We start from the raw sequence: 23,849 nt of genomic DNA on the forward strand, positions 1-23,849 counted from the left end.
TCATGATTTTACATACATTTCATTCTTCAGCATTCTGCATTATGGACCCAGCCTTCTCACGGACCCAGGAGGGGAGGGACCCTTTTTTGGCTTCCGATTTTCGGGTCTAGGCTTCAACTTGCTACCAAAGTGGATGGTGTCCGTTTGGACCTGTATGGGCCGCAAGTGCCGTCCCGCTCGCCCTGAAACCTTTCGTGGGCCCTCCCTTCTCCCAGAGGTCCCTGCGGGGTGACATCCCAAGGACCTTTCTTGAGCCCCTACCCTACTTTCTTGCGGCTGGGTCCTTGCTCCCTCTGAAACCCCTGCCGTGAGGCATCCCAAGGGTCCTGCGGGAGCATTACTTCTAATCTTTTATGGCGGCATGTCGCCCTTTGGCTCCCTCAGTGCCCCTGCCGTGCAGCATCCCAAGGACACTGTGAGAGCCTTCTATCTACCATCTAATTAGTTCTTCTCTTTATTGCTAATTTTACTGGGTTTTGCTCCGCCACGCTACCTACGGTTTCTCGATCGGAGGGAGCTCCCCCCTTACTGCCCCTTTGCTACGTCCTACCGTTACTGGAAGCCCCTCTGTTCTAGTACCCCTATGATATTTAGCAGGAACATGTCCATTCCCACCCCCGTGAGGTGTACCCCGTCATCCACGTGGTACCCCGGGGATCTGAGGTTTATGAAACCATGCCTCACGAACCCCCAGCCATTGGCCCTGCAAAACTTGGCCATGGTAATGTTAAGTTTTCTTCTGAATTTTTAGACCGCCCTCGGGTCCCTTGCTCCCCGCCAGGCTTTCCTCACTATAATTTCCAAAAAAATTACTTCCGCTGGGCGTATTAGGCGAGCCACTGCCGTGATGCCTTTCTGCATTTCTACCAGGAGTGCTCCCTGCCCCATTGCTGCCAAGTCATTGCCACCCAGATGTACCACTACCGCATCTGGTCTGTCACCTTGTTGCAGAGCTTCTTGCACTGCCGGTAGCAGGTGTTCCCATCTCATTCCCGAGCAACCCCACCATTCTATGCTCGTCCTCTGCAGCCAGATTCCGCTGAAGTTGTGTCTGGCTGCAGCCCATCGTTGGGCCCGCGCAACATAGGAGTGTCCCATGATCCACACCTTCTTCGGTGAGGAGTTTGGACCTGGAAGAGGGGGGGGGGGAGGAGGGAGAAGGCTGGCTTAGTACATCCGCTGGCAATATGTAGTGCCTGAATGCGCCAGACGCCCAGCGCCCTATCCCCTTGATCGCCCCATTGTCCAGCCCTCGCCCTGCCGCCCTGGTGGCTGCCGCTATTCTAAATGAATGTGACCCATATTCGCGCGCGGGGAGCCCCATTGCTGTTAAAGTTCTTCGCATCACCGCTATGAGCTGAAAGCGGCTGAGAAATGACCCGTCCTTGTGCTTGAAAAGTGGCCCTGTCGCTCCTTGCCCGTGCCCCAGGTGTTCCTTCAGCAGGCACACCGGGCAGTGATTCGCATCCTTGGTGCAGTGTAACCTAGTCCATATTCCCATGCCTGCCTGGTCTGTCTTGGACCTTCGTAGCAGTATGTCCATGTAGCCCTTTTTTACTTTTACATCTCCCCTGTGTATGCACGCCGTTCCTGGGTCTACCACTGCTGGGTCCACTAGTTCACTGATCCTGTATGTCCGAAAGAATGCCACTGCAAACGCGCCCTGAACAAGGTTACTTCGTGTCTGGAAGAGCAGATCCCTGCCAGTGCTCCCAGCATCCCTTGCAGTATGTCGAAGTGGATCGGGCGCCTTGTGTCCTCTCTTGCCCCCTGGATCCTGCCCCATCCTTTCATGGCCATTCTACATTCAAATGCTTTTGTTGGGTCTTCTTGTCCTGCCAGTTTCGTACAATACGCAACTGCGCTTAGGTGTGCTTGGGCCCATGACTTTAGCTTACCCTCCAAGAATGCCCCCTCAATGAACTCTAGGACCTCCCTCTGCGTGACCCCTGTCCTGGCCTTGAATCTTTCCCAGCACTTACTGTAGCGGCTGCTCGTCTTTGGGGCCAATGCGTTGTCCAGTAATATTCTCAACCCAGATCCACCCAAGCCTCCTCTGGCATTGGGGTCATCGTTCTGTCTGCATCTGGCGCCAGTTGCCTGAATTTCTCCCACTGGAAACGAGAAATGGCATCCGCAACTAAATTCTCTACTCCCGGTATGTGTCTTGCCCTAAGTGTGATGTTGCCTTTTAATTGGCATCCCACCAGCTTCCGCAGCAGGGTCGATACCGCTGGGCAAAGCGCAGCTCCCATGTTAATCGCCTGTACAACCACGTGATTGTCAGACCACAGCGTGATTTGTCTGTTCGCTAGCTGTGGAGCCCAGATGTGGAATGCTAATACTATGGGGAACAACTCCAGTAATATGTTTGAGGTCAGCCCGGAATTGTGCCATGCCTCCAGCCACTCCCCTGCTGACCATGCGGTCCCTAGTATTGCGCCAAAGCCGTACCCCCCTGCCACGTCGGTGTAGAGCTCTAGCTCGCTTGCCTGAACCCAGGGTTCCCGCCATATCAGGGTGCAGTTAAAATCCCTTAAAAATCTCTCCCATTGGCCCAGGTCCTCCTTCACCCCTTGTGTGATGCGGACCCTGTGGTGCTTCAGTGTCATGCCCCTTGTTAGCCATGCTAACCGCCTGGTGAAGGTGCGCCCTGCGGGGATTACTCGAGTGGCAAAGTTCAGTTTTCCTAGCAGCTGTAGTACTTCCCCCAGCGTGGCTTTCTTCTGCCGCCCTAGACTCTTTACCTCGCTCAGTAGGTTGGCAACTTTTTCTGGTGGCAACCTGCATGTACCGGCCATTGAGTCCAGCTCTATTCCCAGGAACGTCAGCTTCGTTGTGGGGCCCTCTGTTTTCTCTTTGGCTACTGGGATGCCCAGCTCCTGTGTCATTGCTATGAACTTGCTTAGGAGATTGCTGCAGTCTTTCGTCCCTCCTCTTCCAATGAACAGGAAGTCATCTAGGTAGTGTACTCGCCCCCCCCTCGGTGTGCGTTTACCCAGTTCCCATTCTAGAAAACTACTGAACGCTTTGAAGTATGCGCATGATATCGCGCACCTCATCGGCAGACACTTGTCGTAATAGTAGCTCTCCCCCAGCTTAAAACCTAGCAGATGGTAGCAGTTTGGGTGTACTGGTAACAGTCTGAATGCTGATTCTATGTCTGATGTGGCCATCAATGCCCCTTTGCCTTCCTGCCAAATGAGGTCCACAGCATCGTCAACTGACGCGTAGGCCACCGTGCATGCCCCCTGTTCCAGCCAGTCGTTGACCGACCCCCCTCAGGGTAACAGAGATGGTGTATCAGCCTGAATTTTCCCAGCTATTTTTTGGGCACAATGCCAAGCAGTGATATTATCAAGTCCCTCAAAGGGGGATGGGGGTTGGGGCCTGCCACCCGGCCCAGTGATACCTCCTTTCTCACTTTTTGTAATGCTACCTCAGGGTTGTCTATGACTGATTTTAGTTTCTTGCTCTCTCGTGCATTCCTGGGGCCCTTGTAGGGGATTAGAAACCCTTGTGTAAATCCCTCCGCTAGCAGCTGACGATCTGTTGGTCTGTGGTAGTTTTCTAGCAACTGGAGTAGCCTGCCTGTTTTTATTGGTGTTGGTAGCGTCTGTCCACCGCCCCCTCTCCCCTTGACCCCGGCTACAGGGACCGCCACTTAGTTTCTTGGGGCCTGTATTTGGTTTGTCTGTCCCTGGCCCTGAGGCTCACCTGCAACGTATGGTAGGGTGGTTTCCCCTGCATGACCCACAAGCGTGTTTGAACTTGCATGATGCTCCCCACTTACACTCGTCTTTGTCAAATTTCCAGCATGCTTTGCTTGATTTGCTACCTGTCTGGCCCTTCCCTTTGAAATCTTTTCCTTGCCCGTCGACCTTGCCCTTACTCCCGTAGGGGCGAAAATTACTTTCCTTTGCGCTAACTCCTTCCCTGGCTGCCACCATGTGTCTAGAATAGCCCTCCATGTCTTGGCAGTCCCATCCTATTGAAGGCCATACCTGCATTTTTCCCCTAAAGCCTTTGTCGTATTGCAGCCATGCCTCCCCTTGATACTGCTGCACTTTTTGCTCATAAAGGATTAGTGCCGCCGCCCTCAGTGGGAATTTCTCAATGAAAACGCATGCCAGTGTCCTGAACGCTTTTAGCCAGTTCTCTATTGATCTCTCCACCCTGGGTTTCCTCGGGGCCCTCCTGTCCTCTTCTTTCTTATCCTGTGTTGTGAGGTCTAGGCCTGCCTGTCTCACCTCGAGCAGTGAAAAAATGTCTACAAACTCCTTCCTCCAAATGCTCTCCTTCACCGTGAGTGGGATAAGATTGGCCAGCCCCAGCTTCTTGGTTGTTGTGGGAGGATCACTTGGGAAGGGGCGCAAGTACTCGCTCGCTGGCTTCCCATTAATGCCTTGCCCCTCGTCCACTCTGGCTGTGTTTGGGATTTCACCTGCAGGGGGCCCTGTGTTCTCTTGTGTGGCTGGCTCACTGTCTGCTGTCACGCTTTGCCCTGCCTGGCTCGCCCCTGCTAGGCTCCTTGTTCGTTGCCCTTCCCGCTGACGCCCCTGCTTCTGACGTGTTGTACCCCTGACCCCCTGTGCCCCATGGTGCGTGTCCTTAGAACATGGGCCCCCCTCCCTGGCCATTGCCACCAGGGCATCCATGGTGGTGGTTGTGTGGGTCCCTCCAACCAGGCTTCCCCTCGGAAATCTGACGTCCCGTGTCCTATACCTGTTTGCCATGTAGGGTGCATGGGCCATTCCCCTTGTACTGCCAAATTGTTTCTCCCTATTGGGTTCCTTACGCTAAGGTTCTGCCCCAGCTTGTCATGGGCCCCCGTCCCTTTGTGCGACCCCGCTCTCTGTTAGGCGTGTTATGCTTACCAGGAGCGTTGTCCCCTTGTCTCTCTTGAGGGGCCGCCGAGCTGGCCACAGACCCCTCATCGTCGTTGCTGACTTCCGACTCGGAGCTGGCCACCTGCACTGGCGCCTGTACACTTTGCCTTTGGCCTTCTTGTTGCCAGTCTTCTTCTTGACTGGCTCCGCTCTGCTCTTAGGTGGGGCCACCGTTTTGGCTGCAGACCTCTCCTTTGCTGTCTTCTTAGTCGGCGGTGGTGTTGGTGAGGCCTGGCGCTGTTTTTTGCTACTCTTTTTTGCCCCCTCCTTGATTTGTTGCTCCATCCAGCTGCACCCTTTCAGCTCTACCAGGGCCCTGGCTTGTTCCAGCATGATCTGAAGGTCTTCGCCCAGGTCTTGGCCTGAACCCTCGCTGTGCCTTTTCCTTCCCTTCGTTGGTGCTGCTGGTGCCTCCTGTGGTTCTCTGAACCTGGCCGGGAGCTGCTTTTTTCTTCCGGTTGCCCTCTTCTTGCTGGCCATCTTTGTGTTATCTCTGTTCCCTCAGGTGACGTCTGTGTCCTGTGCAACCTCCGTTGCTCTGGCTGCAAAGGGAAACTCCCACACGTTGTCAATCCAATCAGTTTTTAAGGCTCGTTCCCTATGTTATTCATTTCTCTGCCCAGAGCGCTGCTCCCCGCCGTCTCACGCGCCTCCACTTTTCAATGCTCCTGTGCCTTTAAGGAGCACCTTTGTTCTTCGTGCTCCTGCGCCTTTAAGGAGCGAGTGGCTTGCAAAAACTGCCATGCACCACAGTGGTGCCTTCTTCTGGCCCAGAGAGGAGCGAGGCAGCGCTCCGTGAAACCCCCTCAGCAGTTGTATTATGGTGAGTGAGTCTGTTCGGGCAGCACTTGTGCCACGCGCACCACCGTAGTTGGGAGCGCCCCGCCCCTGTGTAAGCTCTTACCGTGCTTTTTGGGCGGCGGCGCCTGGGCTTGAGGAGCATTATCCTGTTGGATGGACGGCGGGGTGGAGGCTCTTACACACGCTGCCCCCCGTTTCACCGCTGCGGCACCCGGGTGTGTGCAGGTGTCCGCGTCGCTTCTTCCTTCGCTCCCCATGCTGCGAGGACGAATCTGCTGACCGGTAGCTGGCGCCGTACTCCTCCGGGCTATGATCGCTGAGCGGTTCAGTCGGTCGCCCTGCAGCTTACTTAGTGGAGCCTCTGACCGTCTTCCGCATCACTCGCCAGGCCATCCTGATTGGGGCATAGTGTTTCGTCCTGGCAACCGGCGTAATCTGCGATCTTCTCCTCCCTTCTTGGGCAAGGCTCCGGTTGTCGATCCCTTTGCTGCGCTTCGAACTGGCTGCAAAAATGGCGCGAAACCGTCCGCTGTCCTCCCGATCGTCCCACAGCAGGTCCAGGTCAGTTTCGCCAATTCTTCTTTCTCCTCTGAGTGGGGGGGATGAGTGTGAATTCTTGGGGCCTTCTGCCCCCTTTTATCCGCCCCGTCGCTTGACCGTTCGCCCCCTTATTGGGGGTCTTCTCTTTGTTTCAGGGGGCCAATACTAGCCCCTGCCGGATTAGCCGGCATGCTAATGTGGGAGACGGAGGCAGGCCTCCTGCCTCCAGACGGGGTTTAGCCCGGGCCTCTATTGAGTCCGGCTTCACCTCCCTGGCCCGGACCTTGTCGCACACTAGTAGTGACTTTTCTGACAGTAGTATTGGCGGCAGCTCAACTATGGAAAAACAATGACCTCACCCCTAAATGAGGCAGGCCATGCAAGAGGTTGTGATACAAGACTGCTAATGCATGTTGGACTGCCAGCCTCCAAATCAATCACTTCATGAACCTTATGCTATTACCAGCGAGAAATTAACGTATACTAAAATGTTTAGGGGCATATTATCAAGGACGGCGTTAAAATTATCGCCGCTTTAGCGGCAGGAAACTGCAGCTAAAGCGGCGATAATGGGCTTGATAATGGGCTTGATAATATGCCGCAGAGAATTCCAATAGAAGCCCATGTTCTGGTGTGAAGATAGATTTCTTATCGCTGGAAATTATCGCCACGCTAGCGCTGTATCAACAACGCATAGCGCAATGGTGATAATTATTCCTGCGATAGCGGTGTTTTCCATGGAACATCGCTCGTTTTCCAGCGATGTTCCATGGAAAATGGCGATAACCTTGCTGATATGACCCTGTGGTCGTATCAGCATAATCCACCCCCTATGTTGCGAATAGGTAAGTCAGGATTTTAGCAGACGTTATTAGCGGAAACCGCGGTTTTCGCCAAAAACTAACGTCTGCTAAAATCCTGAGGGCTACCTTGTAAATATCGCGATGTGCAGTTTGCGATAATTTATAAGGTAGTCCATCAGGGGTACACCCAGTGACGCCCACTTTGCATCTCATTAGAGATGTTAAATGAGGCGTCTGCAAAACGGCTGCTAACATGCGCTAATGCCTGTTAGCACCGGCTTGCAAATAGGGCGATAAGATTATCTCTGCTTTTTTGGCTTTTAAAGCCAAAAAGCGGAGATAAGGCCCTTGTTAATATGCCCCTTAGTTTCTTGCAGTGGATTTTGGACATCTCAGTGTGCTAATTGTGGGAAGGGAACGCCTGGAGAAATCAACACGTGTCTATCCATTTCCTGATGTCCATACACTGTTAGCTCACGTTCTCCAACTAATTGGGAGTTTCTTTCATAGAAATATATTTGTCATGCACATATCCAGAGGTTCGTCGCTTTTAAGACTCACACCTGCTACCAATTTAATTTGGACATCAGTTACATGATTAGGCAATATGATGATACGAGTACACACATCTGAAATGTCTAACAGTAGTCATATACCAATGACAAATATTAACAGGAATATGTACATTAGTCCAAGCCTTGTTGGGCCTTATTTAGGGTTTTGGTGGACGGGGTATTCAGTCAAAATGGGATGGCTATCCCGCCTGCCGTCTTGCAAGTTCCATGGGCTATATATAGCACTTGTAAAACAGCAGACAGGACATCTTTCCATGGCCCTTGCCTTGTACAGAGTGTGCAGGCAAGCCTGAAAATTTGGCTACAAGGAAATGTACTGTGTGCAGAAACATTTCCTAGTATGCTATTATATAAATGCAAAGCATGTAAAGAGTCGCCAATTAAAACAATATGTCAAGTTTAAACGTGCAGTTTAAAATGGAGACTCTTGGGCAGGCCCTGTTGATCCTTACAACAGCCAGCCCTTAGTCTGTTTCATGTAGTTAAGGAGTAAACAGATTACGTTCTGTTAAATGTAATTCTTTCTTTCTGATTCTAGGTACAAAGCTATTGTCAGGCCTATGGACATCCAAGCCAACAATGCCCTGATGAAGATTTGCATCAAAGCCACCCTGATCTGGATTCTGTCAATGACACTCGCCATTCCTGAAGCGGTCTTCTCTGATCTGCATCCGTTTTACGACAAAGGAACCAACAAAACCTTCATCAGCTGTGCACCATACCCACACTCCGATGGACTGCATCCAAGAATCCACTCAATGACATCTTTTCTCATCTTTTACATCATCCCCTTGTCCATCATTTCTGTGTATTACTATTTCATCGCAAAGAATTTGATCCGCAGTGCTTACAACATGCCAGTTGAAGGGAACGTGCATGTAAGAAGACAGGTATGATTCATTTTATTTCTATTAATGAGTATACCCCGGGCAGGTTCCAATTAGTATGAAGTGACTGGTTGCTTTCTGAAGCAATGAGTGAAACTGTTTAGAGTTAGCAATAATCCTATACATAAATAGACACGAACGAAAATTAAAACTATTTCCTCTGAAAAATGATGGTACAGAATTACTTACATTACATGCCCTACAACATTATCATTGAAAGCAAAAAAGTATTAAAAAAAGGTATATGGAGGGCGTAATTAGGCACTAATTAAGTTAAGTTTAGTTTTTTTCAGACAACGAAAACTGTTGATTGGTAATAAAGTGAATCTCAATTAACTTCTTACGGAAGTCAGCTTGATATGCCTTGGAGGTATGTTGATATTTTTACAGCTCCATGTCAATTTCAACAAATATGAATGGAGAAATTTTACATGAAGAGAAAGACACAGATATTGGAAGAGACAATATCTCTTTATGTTAGCATTAGATGTATTGTTAGTCATTTACTTTCCCAAAATCTACCTGCAGTACAATGATAGATCAATCTCGCAAACCCTGGGTACATTCAGAGTTCAGTCGTCTCAGTTACCAGGAATTTTGAAATATATATTGTTGAAGTCATGAACAATAATTTTGCAACACCATTGTGTGGTGTATATTTGAAAGAAAAAAGATATCTTTTGAAACTAGGCAGTAGTTGATTCACATTTAACCAGGTGGCTGGATCATGTATGCAGCTGGGAGAAAAGTAATCTGTGCTTAGCAAAAAAAACTTGCCAAACAGGGATGACTAGTGCTGTGGGGAAGGAATGGACATATGTGATTTCAGTGTAGGCCAAAGTAAGAGGCATTAAGGACCTACTGTCAGATCCACAATTCTTGGTAGTAAAGCATATTCTGGGTAAGATGCTGATTAACCATTATGGTCCTGAAAATAGTTGTTGGCAAATGAGCTCCTGTCCTGAGCCTGTAATCCACCATCAGTTTAATATAGCTTATTTGTAGAACCAACATAGCCACCTGACAACTCTTCACTAACTGAATCAACAGTAGTATCGATGTCGGCTTGCCTCATGTTTCTAGTGACCTGAATTGATGTCTCCGTGAATGGGATCCAGTGATTTGGAACTTGTGGCACTGAAGTGTTTCACCAAGGTGATGTTGAGTGCTGTAGTGGATGCTTTGATTCCATTCAGTACCTCTGATTAACCCCGAGCCCGGCTGGCTATTTTGTGCTTCTGAGGCTGTTTGGTAGGATGATGATTCCTCTTTTTCTTGGGCCTGCTGACCAGAGGAATCCTGCTTGTTGTCTTTGATTCAGATTAGACCTGTGGAGGGAGCCCAAACACTGTCTTGGCCTGAATTGAGAGGATCGTCTCCAAGACCCCAAGACATGGGGCCCACCTATTCCCCATGTATAGTACACAATGTTTATTACAGGATCATTGATTACCACCCAGCTCTAGCTTGAGACTCCACATCTCTGACTTGGATGGTGAGAGTGGTGGCGCTGGACCTCAGCATTCACTCTTTAATATCTGCATCATGCTGCCTGGTCTTGTGCGACAGCTACTGCAAGCTTCTGGTCTCTCTCTCTCACCTTGACCAAAACAGGAGTGGCACACCAGGGTGAGCAGCTCGAAGGTGCCACTGCAAACCTTGTGAGTCTCATAGCACAATAACCCTCCCACCTACTCTTGCAACTTCACTGTACTGTACATGGCCAGGAGTTTTGGTTCCAGCCATCTTACATCAGAAGCTCAACTGATTTCCCAATAGAACAGGCTACTTTTAGTGTGGTGTTCCTATGATTGCTGCATTTGTCACATTTTCTAATTGGGATGCACTACAGCAGCAATAGAATTACTGCTCTTTAATCACTGAGGCTCCCTTAGAATCGCTCATTCTTCGGCGTCTTCTGTCAAACCACATACTCATAATTTCATCGCACATTGATATACCCTTTTTTAAGCCAGCAATCTAATATTTTGATTTCCTCTGTTTATTTGGAAACCCTTTTGGGGCCTGATAGGCTGCTTGACCATCTTCCTTCAGCAAACTTTCAACTCAGCTGAACTTTTGTGATTTTATTCTGTAGTCTCACAACTGTATATTCTGATTATGCGTATGTGTGCATTGGTCCAACCGTGATATTTTCAGGTTTGTAGAGGGTCTATACGCCTCTTTTTTATGAACTTAGTTCTTTATCTCAGATGAACAACTGAAAATATATCTGAAGTCATTGAATGTGCAATATCTGAAGTACTGTATTGAGTTTATTCAGCTTGTACAGGTACCTAAAGCAAACTGGATTTTTGATGCGCTGACTCCTGGGTGTTTGGGTAACCTCTTTTTAGTGCTCTCTTTTTCATGTCCCTTGTAATATATTTTGATGTTCAGTACTTACCAAATTTCCTTTGACAGTCCCTCAAAGCCCACCAGACAATTTGATTCTTTCCTCAGGCAGAATTGATCGTAAACCCTATCAACCCCAGGGTGGAAAGTTAATTAAGTAATAATTAATTAACAATTATTTATTAATTTATTATTAATTATTCAACTTATTATCAATTATGTAAATTGTGTAATAATCATATCTTTTTAAGTTATATATTAGGTGCAGACTATTGTGTTTGTAGGGGCATAGGGTGGCAAGGTATTTAAGTAATAAATAATAAAGTACTTATTTATAATCATTTAATTGATTATTAAATATGTTAATTGAGTTTTATTTATTCATTTTAGTTACATTTTATGTGTGGGGTGCTAGGTTTGTGGGAGTATAATGTGGAAACTTTACTAAATAATAATTTAATAAAACAAAATTGTTCATACTTAATTAATGCATTGTTTATTACTCAAGTAAATTGTTTAATTGTCTTTTATTTTTTTACGTATAATTTTCCTAATAAGTGTTTTATATTTCTGGTGAACTAATAGGGCTATCAAAATATGTTATGTCTTTGAAATCAAGTACTTTCCCTACTTCTGCACAGACTGGAGTCGGAATAGTGCATTTAACCCCGCCAAAGTCCATCACTTTCCCTACTGTTGCATAGACTATAGTGGGAATAGTAAATGTAACCCTTTCAAATTTGAACACTTTCCATACTGCTGCACAGACTGGAGTAAGAATAGTTAATTTGACTCCTCCGAAGTCCAACACATTCCCTACTGTTACATAGACTGAAGTGGGAACAGTAAATGTAACCCCTTCAAATTCCAATGCTTTTTTTCTGTTGCACAGACTGGAGTGGGAATAGTACCTATTACCCCTCCGAATTCCAATGCCTTCCATACTGTTCCACACACTGGAGTGTGAATTGTAAATTTTACCCCTCTGAAGTCCAACTTTTTCACTACTGCTGCACAGACTAAAGTGAGAATAGTAACCAATGTCCTAATAAGTTCCAATGCTTTCCCAACTGTTGTACAGACTGGAGTTGGAATAGTATATTTTACCCCTCTGAAGTCTAAAGCTTTCCTTACTGCTGCACAAACTAAAGTGGAAATATTAAATTTAACCCCTCCGAATTCCAAAACTTTTCTACTGTTGTACAGACTGGAGTGGAATTAGTAAATTTTACCCCTCTGAAGCTTTCCCTACTGTTACACAGACTGGAGTGAGAATAGTAAATTTAACCCTTCTCCGAAGTCCAATGTTTTCCCTACTGTTAAACAGACTGGAGTGGCAATAGTAAATATTACGATACCAAAGGGGATGATGGACGGAGCGTTAGAGCAATCAAACACTCACCCCCAGTCAACTGATCTGGGTTTAATCCATCATCATTCTTTAGCTCACTCAACCACCCCAGTTCAGACATGGCCATATGCAAATCAGTCTGACCCTGTGCCTCGTGGGAACAGTCCAGCCCGAACTGCCAAGCCATGTCTTCCCTGGACCGGAAACAAGCATCCTGGGACTGGTTTCGGGTTCATAACCCTCGTCAGCCAGGCTATCTTGAATCCAGTGGTAAAGTGAGCACGTGACCCACGTCTGGGCATACCCTGCCAACTTAGGGCGAGCAAAGCGATACCAAAGGGGATGATGGACGGAGCGTTAGAGCAAATCAAACACTCACCCCCAGTCAACTGGTCTGGGTTTAATCCATCATCATTCTTTAGCTCACTCCACCACCCCAGTTCAGACATGGCCATATGCAAATCAGTCTGACCCTGTGCCTCATGGGAACAGTCCAGCCCGAACTGCCAAGCCATGTCTTCCCTGGACCGGAAACAAGCATCCTGGGACCGGTTTCGGGTTCATAACCCTCGTCAGCCAGGCTATCTTGAATCCAGTGGCAAAGTGAGCAAGGGACCCACGTCTGGGCATACCCTGCCAACTTAGGGCGAACAAAGCGATACCAAAGGGGATGATGGACGGAGCGTTAGAGCAAATCAAACACTCACCCCCAGTCACCTGATCTGGGTTTAATCCATCAACATTCTTTAGCTCACTCCACCACCCCAGTTCAGACATGGCCATATGCAAATCAGTCTGACCCTGTGCCTCATGGGAACAGTCCAGCCCGAACTGCCAAACCATGTCTTCCCTGGATCGGAAACAAGCATCCTGGGACCGGTTTCGGGTTCATAACCCTCGTCAGCCAGGCTATCTTGAATCCAGTGGCAAAGTGAGCAAGGGACCCATGTCTGGGCATACCCTGCCAACTTAGGGCAAACAAAGCGATACCAAAGGGGATGATGGATGGAGCGTTAGAGGAAATCAAACACTCACCCCCAGTCAACTGATATGGGCTTATTCCATCATCATTCTTTAGCTCACTCCACCACCCCAGTTCAGACATGGCCATATGCAAATCAGTCTGACCCTGTGCCGCATGGGAACAGTCCAGCCCGAACTGCCAAGCCATGTCTTCCCTGGACCGGAAACAAGCATCCTGGGACCGGTTTCGGGTTCATAACCCTCGTCAGCCAGGCTATCTTGAATCCAGTGGCAAAGTGAGCAAGGGACCCAAGTCTGGGCATACCCTGCCAACTTAGGGAGAACAAAGCGATACCAAAGGGGATGATGGACGGAGTGTTAGAGTCATATTGTGTATTTTGCAATAGTAAATGTTACCCCTTGAAGTTCAATGCTTTTTTTACTGATGTACAGACTAAAGAGGGAATTGTAAATGTTACTAGTCCAAAGTCCAACGCTTTAACTACTGTTGCACAGACTGGAGTAGGAATTGTAAACAATATCCTAATAAATTTCAATGCTTTCCCGACTGTTGTACAGACTGGAGTGGGAATAGTAAATTTTACCCCTCTGAAGTTCAACACTTTCCCTACTGTTGCACAGACTGGAGGGGGGATAGTAAATGTAACCCTTCTCCGAAGTCTGATGTTTTCCCTACTGCTGCATAGACTGGAGTAGAAATATTAAATTTAACCCCTCCAAATTCCAACACTTTTCCTACTGTTGTACAGACTGGAGCAGACATAGTCAATTTTACCCCTCTGAAGTTCAATGCTCTCCCTACTGTTGCACAGACTGGAGTGGGAATCGTAAATTTAACCCTTCTCCAAAGTTCAATGTTTTCCCTACTGTTACACAAATTGGAGTGGCAATAGCAAATGTTACCCATCCGAAGTTCAATGCTTTTCCTACTGATGCACAGACTGGAGAGGGAATTGTAAATTTTACTACTCCAAAGTCCAACGATTTCACTACTGTTACACGGACTGGAGGGGAAGTAGTGTATTCTTTTTAATTTTTTTTTATTCAAATGCTAATTTTTAATATTATATAATTAATTAATTTGATATATATATATATATATATATATATATATATATATATACATATATATATATATATTACCTACTGGCGGTCGCCAGTAGGTAGTTATAGTTAGGACCACGTTTCCATAGGAAAACCTCAACATTCTATTTTGAATAACTTTGGCGCCGGTCGACGAATCCTCGCGAATTTCTCAAAATAGGTGGGGCGCTACGCTCCGCTCCTACCCTGAAAGTCTCGGGGGGATCCGTCAAGCGGGGGCTGAGACAAAAGGGGGGTCCCAAAACGCGTTTTTCCCATGCATTTTTCCATAGGACCTTTAGAACGAGCTACAGCCCGAACGGCTGAACAGAATTACTCAAAATTTGGCAGAGAGGTAGTCCCTAGGTCAAGGAAGTGCCTTTTGTAGGTTTGGTGTAAATCTGTTCAGTAGATTCTGAGAAAATAGCCTTTAAATCAATATATATATCTGAGCCCGCTTATGGTACGCTTACCGTACGCTTACGGTAAGCGTACGGTGGCGTGCGCGAGCGCGATTCTGATTGGCTCTTAGATCTTAGTAAACATTCGAATCGGCCGAAACCAGGAAGCGGCGGCCGCCATTTTGTGTATTTCACTCTGAAAAAAAAGAGTGAAAACAATGAAAGGGGGCAATGAGGAGAGTTACAGACCCCCTAACATTTGTAAGGGGGTCAAAGAAGGACAGAAAAGTACAAAAAAAACATTTATTGATTTTAAAAAAAATCACGGGGTACGCGTACGGTAAGCTTACGGTAAGCGTACGATAGAAAAAAAAAAAAAAAAAATGAAAATCAGATTTAAGTGTTTAGATATTAGGGGGCTCTAAAAAGAGCCAGAGCCCCTAACATTTGTAAGGGGGTCAAAGAAGGACAGAAAAGTACAAAAAAAACATTTATTGATTTTAAAAAAAATCACGGGGTACGCGTACGGTAAGCTTACGGTAAGCGTACGGTAGAAAAAAAAAAAAAATGAAAATCAGATTTAAGTGTTTAGATATTAGGGGGCTCTAAAAAGAGCCGTTGTGTTTATGAAATGATTTTTTAGTGGTACCTACAAGTAAGTACCGATGCAGAGTCTAAGGTTCAAGAGGAAGACTCTGTTCCCTTCATCATTGAAGTGCACACCATCTCCTCTATAAATGTCTTGCATGTCATAACGCAAGTTGTTGTGGTAAATGGCACCCATACCATAGTCACGGAGGAAAGCAGAAACAGATTTGTTGACGTGCTTTCTTGCTTTGTCATCGCACCGCGTGCCCACCGTGCGTGCACGGCACTAACTGCGTAAAGTGGGCGCGCGGTGCGCGAAGCGCACCGCGTGCTCACTGTGCGCGCACGGTGCGCGAAGCGCACCGTGCGCGCACGGAACGAACTGCGTTAAGTGGGCGCGCACGCCACGAATGGCGTAAAGTAACTTAGCATTTAAAAAACCGTACAAATTCACTGAAAAAACCATAGGTTTCACACACGTTATAGTTAGGAATTAGCATTTAAAAAACCTTGCAAATTCACTGAAAAAACCATAGGTTTCACACATGTTATAGTTAGCGCAAATTTTACTGATAAAAAACCAATGAAATTCCCCCGTTATAGTTAGTGCAGGCAACTATAACTCACGCGACCGCAATCTTCTGCTGATGACATATGTGTCTTTATGAAAAAAAAATATTTGTAATATATGTATAGCTAAAAATGTATGGAAGAAGACATGGGCAAATAAGTGTCTAAATACAGTATTAGCATCAGCAGAGGATTGCGGTCGCGTGAGTTATAGTTGCCTGCACTAACTATAACGGGGGAATTTCATTGGTTTTTTATCAGTAAAATTTGCGCTAACTATAACATGTGTGAAACCTATGGTTTTTTCAGTGAATATATATATATATATATAAGTTCCAAAAGGCTATCTTCCACTTCCTGATGGCGAGGAAGAAGCACACGGACACCAACTCGTGCTTCACAGGTTTTTTAATGAAAATCAGCACCCACACAGCACGCCATTACGCGTTTCGGCCACCAGATGGCCTTGATCACATAAAGTAACTGCCGCTTCATTAGCCTTTATATTTTGGAGCACTCTATGACCTCGTGATGCTGGTGATGATAAACATAGAAGAAATACACTAGTCTACATGGCAAATGCAAAAACGCAACATGTACAAAATATATTAGTAATTATAGCAGCATGGGTCTATAAAATTCCACAGTAATATTATTGGATGATGTCTGTTTAGAACTTCTTTAACTTCTTGAAAAAATGTCCAGACCATGTAAAAGCACAGTAGGTTCCATGAATCTACGGTGCAAATATTGATTGTGCAAATACGCAGATTTTTAGTGCAAATCCTGATTTTTAAAGTGCAAAATATGCCTTCAAAGTGCAAGAATGCAAAGGTGCAAAATACGCAACAGTGGTGCAAAATGCAAAAAAATGCATTATATATACACACATAGCAGCTATATTATAACCCTAATTCATACAGTTAAATAATACAAGGTCTGAATTCTTTACAATTTTTCAACAAATGTTAAAATTGTGTCTAATGATAGAATCATTTCATAAAACCCAAAATTGCTTTCAAATCATTTGCATATGTAAAAATCATGAACGCTGGTCAGAAAGTGAAGAAAGTGCAAATAATGACAGGATAGCAAAACAAGCGGGGAAAGAAAGCAAGAAAAAAGGAAAAAGGCATTAAAACACTTATCGTATGTATGAATTTTCATATTGACATATACATCTTGAGTTCAGCAAACCACCTAATCTTTGGAATAATGTATCTACAGTTTGATGTTTGGGCATGTCCAATGGGGCTGCTTCCAACTAAATTATAATTCACACAAGGATTAAAGGAGCCTGACTGAAAGATTCATCAGATATGGAGAACTGGAACGCACCAACATTCGAGGAAGGAATTTGTATTTTCTTTTTTTCTTTTTTTTCTTTTTTATCTTCTCTTTTTTTTCTCTTTTTCTCTTCACTTCCTAAACTATACCCCTTTGAATTCGAAAGAAAAAAGCAAAAAACAAAAAAGACATAGAAGGAACAAATTAATTCAGACGGCTGGCTAAGAAGTCTACTCTCGAACAATATTGGTAAACAGTATTTGTAAAATTGGTGAGGATACAGGTTAAATACATAGGCTGGTCAGTGAGATGGCTTCGATCAGCAGGATTGCCAATGCACACGCTGTAGATCACAATCAAATATTAAAAGAATATTAAAAGACTAATTAGTACCATGTGGCGTGCAAATACTCAAATAAAATTATGTAAATCCTCAGTGTTATTTAACCCTGTGGGTGCTTTGCTGTCGAACTCGAGTATGTATTTGGTTTCGAGTTGTCTGAGAGCTTTCTCTCTGTTGCCCCCTCTTCGCTGTGCGGGGACACTGTCGACAACAAAGTATTTCAGGCAACTGAGATCATTATTATGTTGTTTTCTGAAATGACGTGCTACTGGGTAGCTAGAGTCGTTATTCACGATTGCCATTAAATGTTGTAAAATTCTGACATGGGCTTGTAATTTGGTGCTCCCTATGTAATTCAAGCCACATGTACAGAAAAGGACGTAAACCACGAATTCAGATCTATAAGTAAAGTGGCCCTTGATTTGTCTGGGGTTAGCACTGAACGGGACTGAATATTGAGTAGTATTTTGACCAAATTTGCACGCTCTACAACTGGTGCATTTAAAAAAAACATTTTGGGGTTTTAACCAAGAACAGCTAACATGGCTTAGAATGTTTGGTCTCATGAGCTCCCCTTTCATGGTTCTGGCCCTTCTAAACGTCAGTACTGGTTTGGGTGGTAGCGTTGGGGCCAAAACACCATCAGTTAACACAATCGGCCAATTTTTATTAACAATGGCCCTGATCTTGTGGTGCTGTTTGTTAAATGTTGTAATCAAACGGGGTACATTGGAGATTGCGTTATCAGGTGTATCAACTGAATTGTGTTCGCTCGTGTTGACCGATTTATCTTTAAGCAATGTGTCCCTGGGAATGGATTCCACTTTGTCATAGGCTTCCCTGAGGATCCCCTCGGAGTAACCTCTTTGCCTCATCCTACTCATTGCCTCTTCTGAACATTTAGCTCTCTCCTCCGGTATACTGCAAATACGTTTAATGCGGAGGAGTTCCCCGTAGGGGATGCTTTTTATGAGGTGTGGTGGATGGGCACTGCTAGCGTGTAAGATAGAGTTGCCAGCGGTGGGTTTTCTATACAGACATGTTTCTATTTGGTTCTCAACAATCGTGATTTTGGTGTCTAAAAATTCAACTGATGTATTGTCTATGTTAAAAGTGAATTTGAGATTAAAAGTATTATTGTTTAAAATCTCAATAAAATTTATCACACTTTCACGATCACCTTTCCAAACCATAAAAACATCGTCAATGTATCTGAACCACTCTACAATATTGGATCTAAACACATTAGCATGGGTTCCCATGAGAACCTGCTCCTCCCACCAGCCGACATGCAAGCAGGCATAGCTGGGGGAGAAGCAAGCTCCCATGGCGACTCCCCTCTTTTGGGAATACAATTCATTTTCAGACATAAAATAGTTGTTGTTCAATGCCCAGTGAATAAGTTCTAAAAGCATAGCATTATGACTGTAAAATTTGATGGGTCTGCAGTCCAAGTAATGTTTAATGGCAGCAATTCCTGTATCGTGTTCTATGCTGGTATACAAGGACTCTATATCTAGAATCACCAACAAGAAATCCTCACGCCATTGAATTCTAGCTAGTTTCCTGATGAAGTCACCAGTGTCCTTAACGTAAGTTGGTAAATCACGGACTAATGGCTGTAAAAAATAATCCACATACTTACTCGCATTTTCACTGATGCTCCCAATAGATGAAATAATGGGTCTGCCTGGTACAGCTTCACACCTTTGTGGATTTTTGGTATCAGGCGAAACGTGGGAATAATCGGAAACTCATTGAAAAGAAAATTGAATTCATGGCTTGAAATTAATCCCTGCCTTTTATAGGCATGTAACATTTTCTTCAGGGATTCCTTTGAAGTATTGTAGATTTTCATGCTGATTTTTTCGTAGCAGTCAGTGTCCGAAAGTTGCCTTTTGACTTCAGTTTTGTATTCTTCCTTGGGCCAAATGACCACATTGCTCCCCTTGTCAGACATGCAGATTACTAGGCCGGGATTATATATATATATATATATATTTACTGAAAAAACATAGGTTTGGGGGAAGTTATAGTTAGAAATTAGCATTTAAAAAACCTTAGGAATTCACTGAAAAGACCACAGGTTACAGGTACATTGTAGTTAGTTGGACATTTCACTTGTACAAAACCAGAGAAATTAGTCTGTTATAGTTAGTTGAGCTAACTATAACTTGCGCCCCCACAATGCACTGCTGGTGATGTCACATATTACATCATTCATGACATGGTCAGTGACATTACTGATGACATCACTGATGACATCTCAAATGACATCACTGATGACATCACAGATGACATCATCCAGTGACTGTGTGTTTCTGTAAAGTTTAAATATGTTTTATATATATATATATATATATATATATATATATATATATTCCAAGGTATATTGAAGAATGAGTGGGCGTATAAGTGTCTGAATGGATGATTTAGTAGGTGCATGACTGACTGTATAAGTGAGTGATTAAACGTGTCTTACTGAATGCATGGGTTAGATGAATAAACTGTGTTAATGTTTGTATCAGTCTGTCAGTTGTTTTATAAGCGGCTGCATGTGTTCGTGAGTAGCTACATGAGTTTCTACATGGGTTATTGATTGGCTGTCTGAGTATCTGTATGGGTGCAAAAGTGTCTGTGTGGATGGGTGGGTGGAGGGAGTTTGACTCTGCGCATAGATGTGTGAGTGGGTGATTCAGTAGGTGTATGGGTTCAAGAGAGCATCTGTGAAGGGCTGTATGGGTGGGTGAGTGTGTGTATGGGTATGTTGGTCAGTAGTACATGTGTGAGTAACTACATATGTAAAAGACAGTATATGTGAGTGTTGGAGTATATACATTACTATATGTGAAAGTGAGTGATTGTGAAAGTGCCTGTATGGATGAGTGTGTGCTTGTATCAGTGATTGTCCAAGAGAGTAAGTATGTGTTAGTATCTGTATCAATAAGTGAGGTGGTGTGTGTGTAGAACTGTATAGGTGAGTAAATGGGAGTATGATTGGTTCTTTGCATGACTGACTAGGTATGTGAGTAATGCTATGGATGAGTGGCGGTATGTGAGTGTCTATATGGGTGTATGAGTGCATATAATAGTGGCTGTATTTATGAGTGACTGCATGTATAAGTGACTGTATAGGGGAGTGAGTGGATGTGTGTGTAGACCTAGGAAACAGTGCATGGGTATGTAGTAACTGGTATTGGTGTGCCAATAATTTTGAAAGAGGTAGTCTATATTTTAGAGTCGGTGTATCAAAGGTTATATTAGGGTATGAGGAGTTGCATCAGATTATCACGTGGATGATGTCATCAGTGATGTTATTTGAGATGGCATGAGTGATGTCATCAGTGATGTCACTGACTATGTCATGAGTGATGTAATATGTGACATCATCAGCAGTACATTGCTGGGGCGCAAGTTATAGTTAGCTCAACTAACTATAACGGCAGAATATCTCTGGTTTTTTATGAGTGAAATGTCCAACTGACTATAATGTCCCTGAAACCTGTGTTTTTTTCAGTGAATTTCGAAGGTTTTTTAAATGCTAATTTCTAACTATAAAGTCCCTGAAACCTATGTGTTTTCAGTGAATTTCTAAGGTTTTTTAAATGATAATTTCTAACCATGCCTACAGAGGAAGGACATGTGCAGAAAGAGGAAGAAATGCGCAGAAAGAAGCAAGAGAAATGCAGAAAGAGGCAACAGAAGTCCAGAAAGAGGAAGAAAGGTGCAGAAAGAAGCAAGAGATATGCAGAAAGAACCAACAGAGGTGCAAAGTCATCCTGTGCCCCCAACCTTTTGCTGACTGGTACTGGTGGTAACTGACTCTGACTAACCAGGCCCCGAGCCAGTGCTATGCTGAAAGACACTTAAAATGCAGGGAAAACATCTACATACACTAGGGTACACTCTGGGTTGGGGTACCCCTGTGATTGGCATGACCGCCCCTGTAAGGCCCTAGTACATAATAGGGCAGGGGGATTAAAACTACCTCAAAGTCAGAGGTGCAGGAAGAGGCAAGAGAAGTGAAGAAAGAAGCAACAGAGGTTCCAAAAAAGGCAAGAGAGGTGCAGAAAGAAGCAAGTGAAGTGCAGAAAGGGACAAGAGAGGTGCACAAAGAGGCAACAGAGGTGCACAAAGAGGCAGGAGGGGTGCAGAAAGAAGGAAGAGAATTAGAGAAAGAGGCAAGAGAATTGCTCAAAGAAGAAACAGAGGTGTGGAAAGAAGTAAGAGAAGTGCAAAAAGAGGCAAGTGAGGTGCAGAAAGAAGTACAAGCAGTGCAGAAAGAACCAACAGAGGTGCAAAGAGACAAGAGGGGTGCAGAAAAAGGTAGGAGAGTTGCACAAAGAGGCAAGAGAGGTACAGAAAGAGGCAGGAGGGGGTGCAGAAAGAAGGAAGAGAAATGCAGAAAGAAGCAACAGAGGTGCTGAAAGAGGTGTGAAGGGTGCTGGAAGAGCAAGAGAAGTACAGAAAGAATCAACAGTGGTACAGAAAGAGGCAAGAGAGGTGCATAAACAAGCAGGAAAGGAACAGAAAGGGGGAACAGGGGTACAGAAATAGGCAAGAGAGGAGCAGAAAGAGAAAAAAGAGTGCAAAAATAGGCAAGAGGGGTGCAGAAAGAAGCAAGTGAAGGACAGAAAGAGGCAACAGAGGTGTAGAAAGACACAAGAGAGGTGCAGAAACAAGCAAGAGAAGTGCATAAAGACAATTGCTGAAAGAAGCAACACAGGTGTAGAAAGAATCTAGAGAAATGCAGAAAGAGTGAAGTGAGGTACAGAAAGAAGCAAGAGCAGTGCGGAAAGAAACAACAGAGGTGCAAAGGAGGCAAGAGGGTTGCAGAAAGTGGCAGGAGAGGTGCACAAAGAGGCAACAAAGGTACAGAAAGAAGCAGGAGAGGTAGAGAAAAAGAAGAGAAGTGCAGAAAGAGGCAAGAGAATTGCTGAAAAAAGCAACAGAGGTATAAAAAGAAGCAAGAGAAGTGCAGAAAGAGGGACGTAAGGTGCAGAAAGAAGCAAGATCAGTGCAGAAAAGACCAACAGAGGTGTAAAAAGAGGCAAAAGGGGTTCAGAAAGAAGGAAGAGAAGTGCAGAAAAAAGCAACTGAGGTGCTGAAAGAGACACAAAGGGTGCAGAAAGAGGCAAGAGAAGTGCAGAAAGAAGCAACAGAGGTACAGAAAGAGGCAAGAGAGGTGCAGGGAGAGACAGAAGAGGTGCACAAAGAGGCAAAAGGGGTCCAGACCAGAAAGAGGTAGGAGAGATGCACAACTTGGCATGAGAGGTACAAAAAGAGGCAGGCGACGTGCAGAAAGAAGGAAAAGAAGTGCAGAAAGAAGCAACTGAGGTGCTGAAAAAGGCACCAAGCTGCAGAAAGAGGCTAGAGAATTGCAGAAAGAAGCAACAGAGGTACAGAAAGATCAAGAGACGTGCGGAAACAGGCAGGAAAGGTGCAGAAAGAGGGAACAAGGGTGCAAAGAGAGGCAAGTGAGGTGCAGAAAGAGGTAGGAGGGGTGCAAAAAGAAGGAAGAGAAATACAGAAAGAAGCAACAGATGTGCTGAAAGAGGGGCGAAGGGTGCACAAAGGTCAAGAGAAGTACAAAAAGAATCAACAGTGGTACAGAAAGAGGCAAGAGAGGTACATAAACAGAAAGGAAAGGTGCAGAAAGAGGGAACAAGGGTGCAAAAAGAGGCAAGAGAGGTACAGAAAGAGGGAAGAGGGGTGTAGAAAGAGGCAAAAGGAGTGCTGAAAGAAGCTAGTGAGGTGCAGAAAGAGGCAACAGAGGTGCAGAAAGATGCAAGAGAAGTGCAGAAACAAGCAAGAGAAGTGCAGAAAGACGCAAGAGGGGTGTAGAAAGAGGTAGAAGAGGTGCACAAAGACGCAAGAAAGGTACAGAAAGAGGCTGGAGGGGTGCAGAAAGAAGGAAAAGAAGTGCAGAAAGAAGCAACTGAGGTGCTGAATAAGGAACCAAGCTGCAGAAAGAGGCAAGAGAATTGCAGAAAGAAGCAACAGAGGTACAGAAAGATCAAGAGACGTGCAGAAACAGGCAGGAAAGGTGCAGAAAGAGGGAACAAGGGTGCAAAGAGAGGCAAGTGAGGTGCAGAAAGAGGTAGGAGGGGTGCAAAAAGAAGGAAGAGAAATACAGAAAGAAGCAACAGATGTGCTGAAAGAGGTGCGAAGGGTGCACAAAGGTCAAGAGAAGTACAGAAAGAATCAACAGTGGTACAGAAAGAGGCAAGAGAGGTACAGAAACAGGAAGGAAAGGTACAGAAAGAGGGAACAAGGGTGCAAAAAGAGGCAAGAGAGGTACAGAAAGAGGGAAGAGGGGTGTAGAAAGAGGCAAAAGGAGTGCAGAAAGAAGCAAGTGAGGTGCAGAAAGAGGCAACAGAGGTGCATAAAGA

The 23,849-nt window shown here is 45.2% G+C and overlaps 1 protein-coding gene across 1 annotated transcript in view; it reads left to right on the forward strand.

The window, feature by feature from the left end:
• GRPR (gastrin releasing peptide receptor) overlaps positions 1-23,849 on the forward strand; it is a 385,034-nt gene that overhangs the window by 254,566 nt on the left and 106,619 nt on the right. The window contains exon 2 of the mRNA XM_085622226.1: positions 8,147-8,498. Coding sequence (XP_085478352.1) covers positions 8,147-8,498 — 352 coding nt within the window. The remainder of the gene's footprint in view (positions 1-8,146; positions 8,499-23,849) is intronic.

This window comes from Triturus cristatus, chromosome 8 (genome assembly GCF_964204655.1).
Source record: "Triturus cristatus chromosome 8, aTriCri1.1, whole genome shotgun sequence".
NCBI classification, from domain to species: domain Eukaryota; kingdom Metazoa; phylum Chordata; class Amphibia; order Caudata; family Salamandridae; genus Triturus; species Triturus cristatus.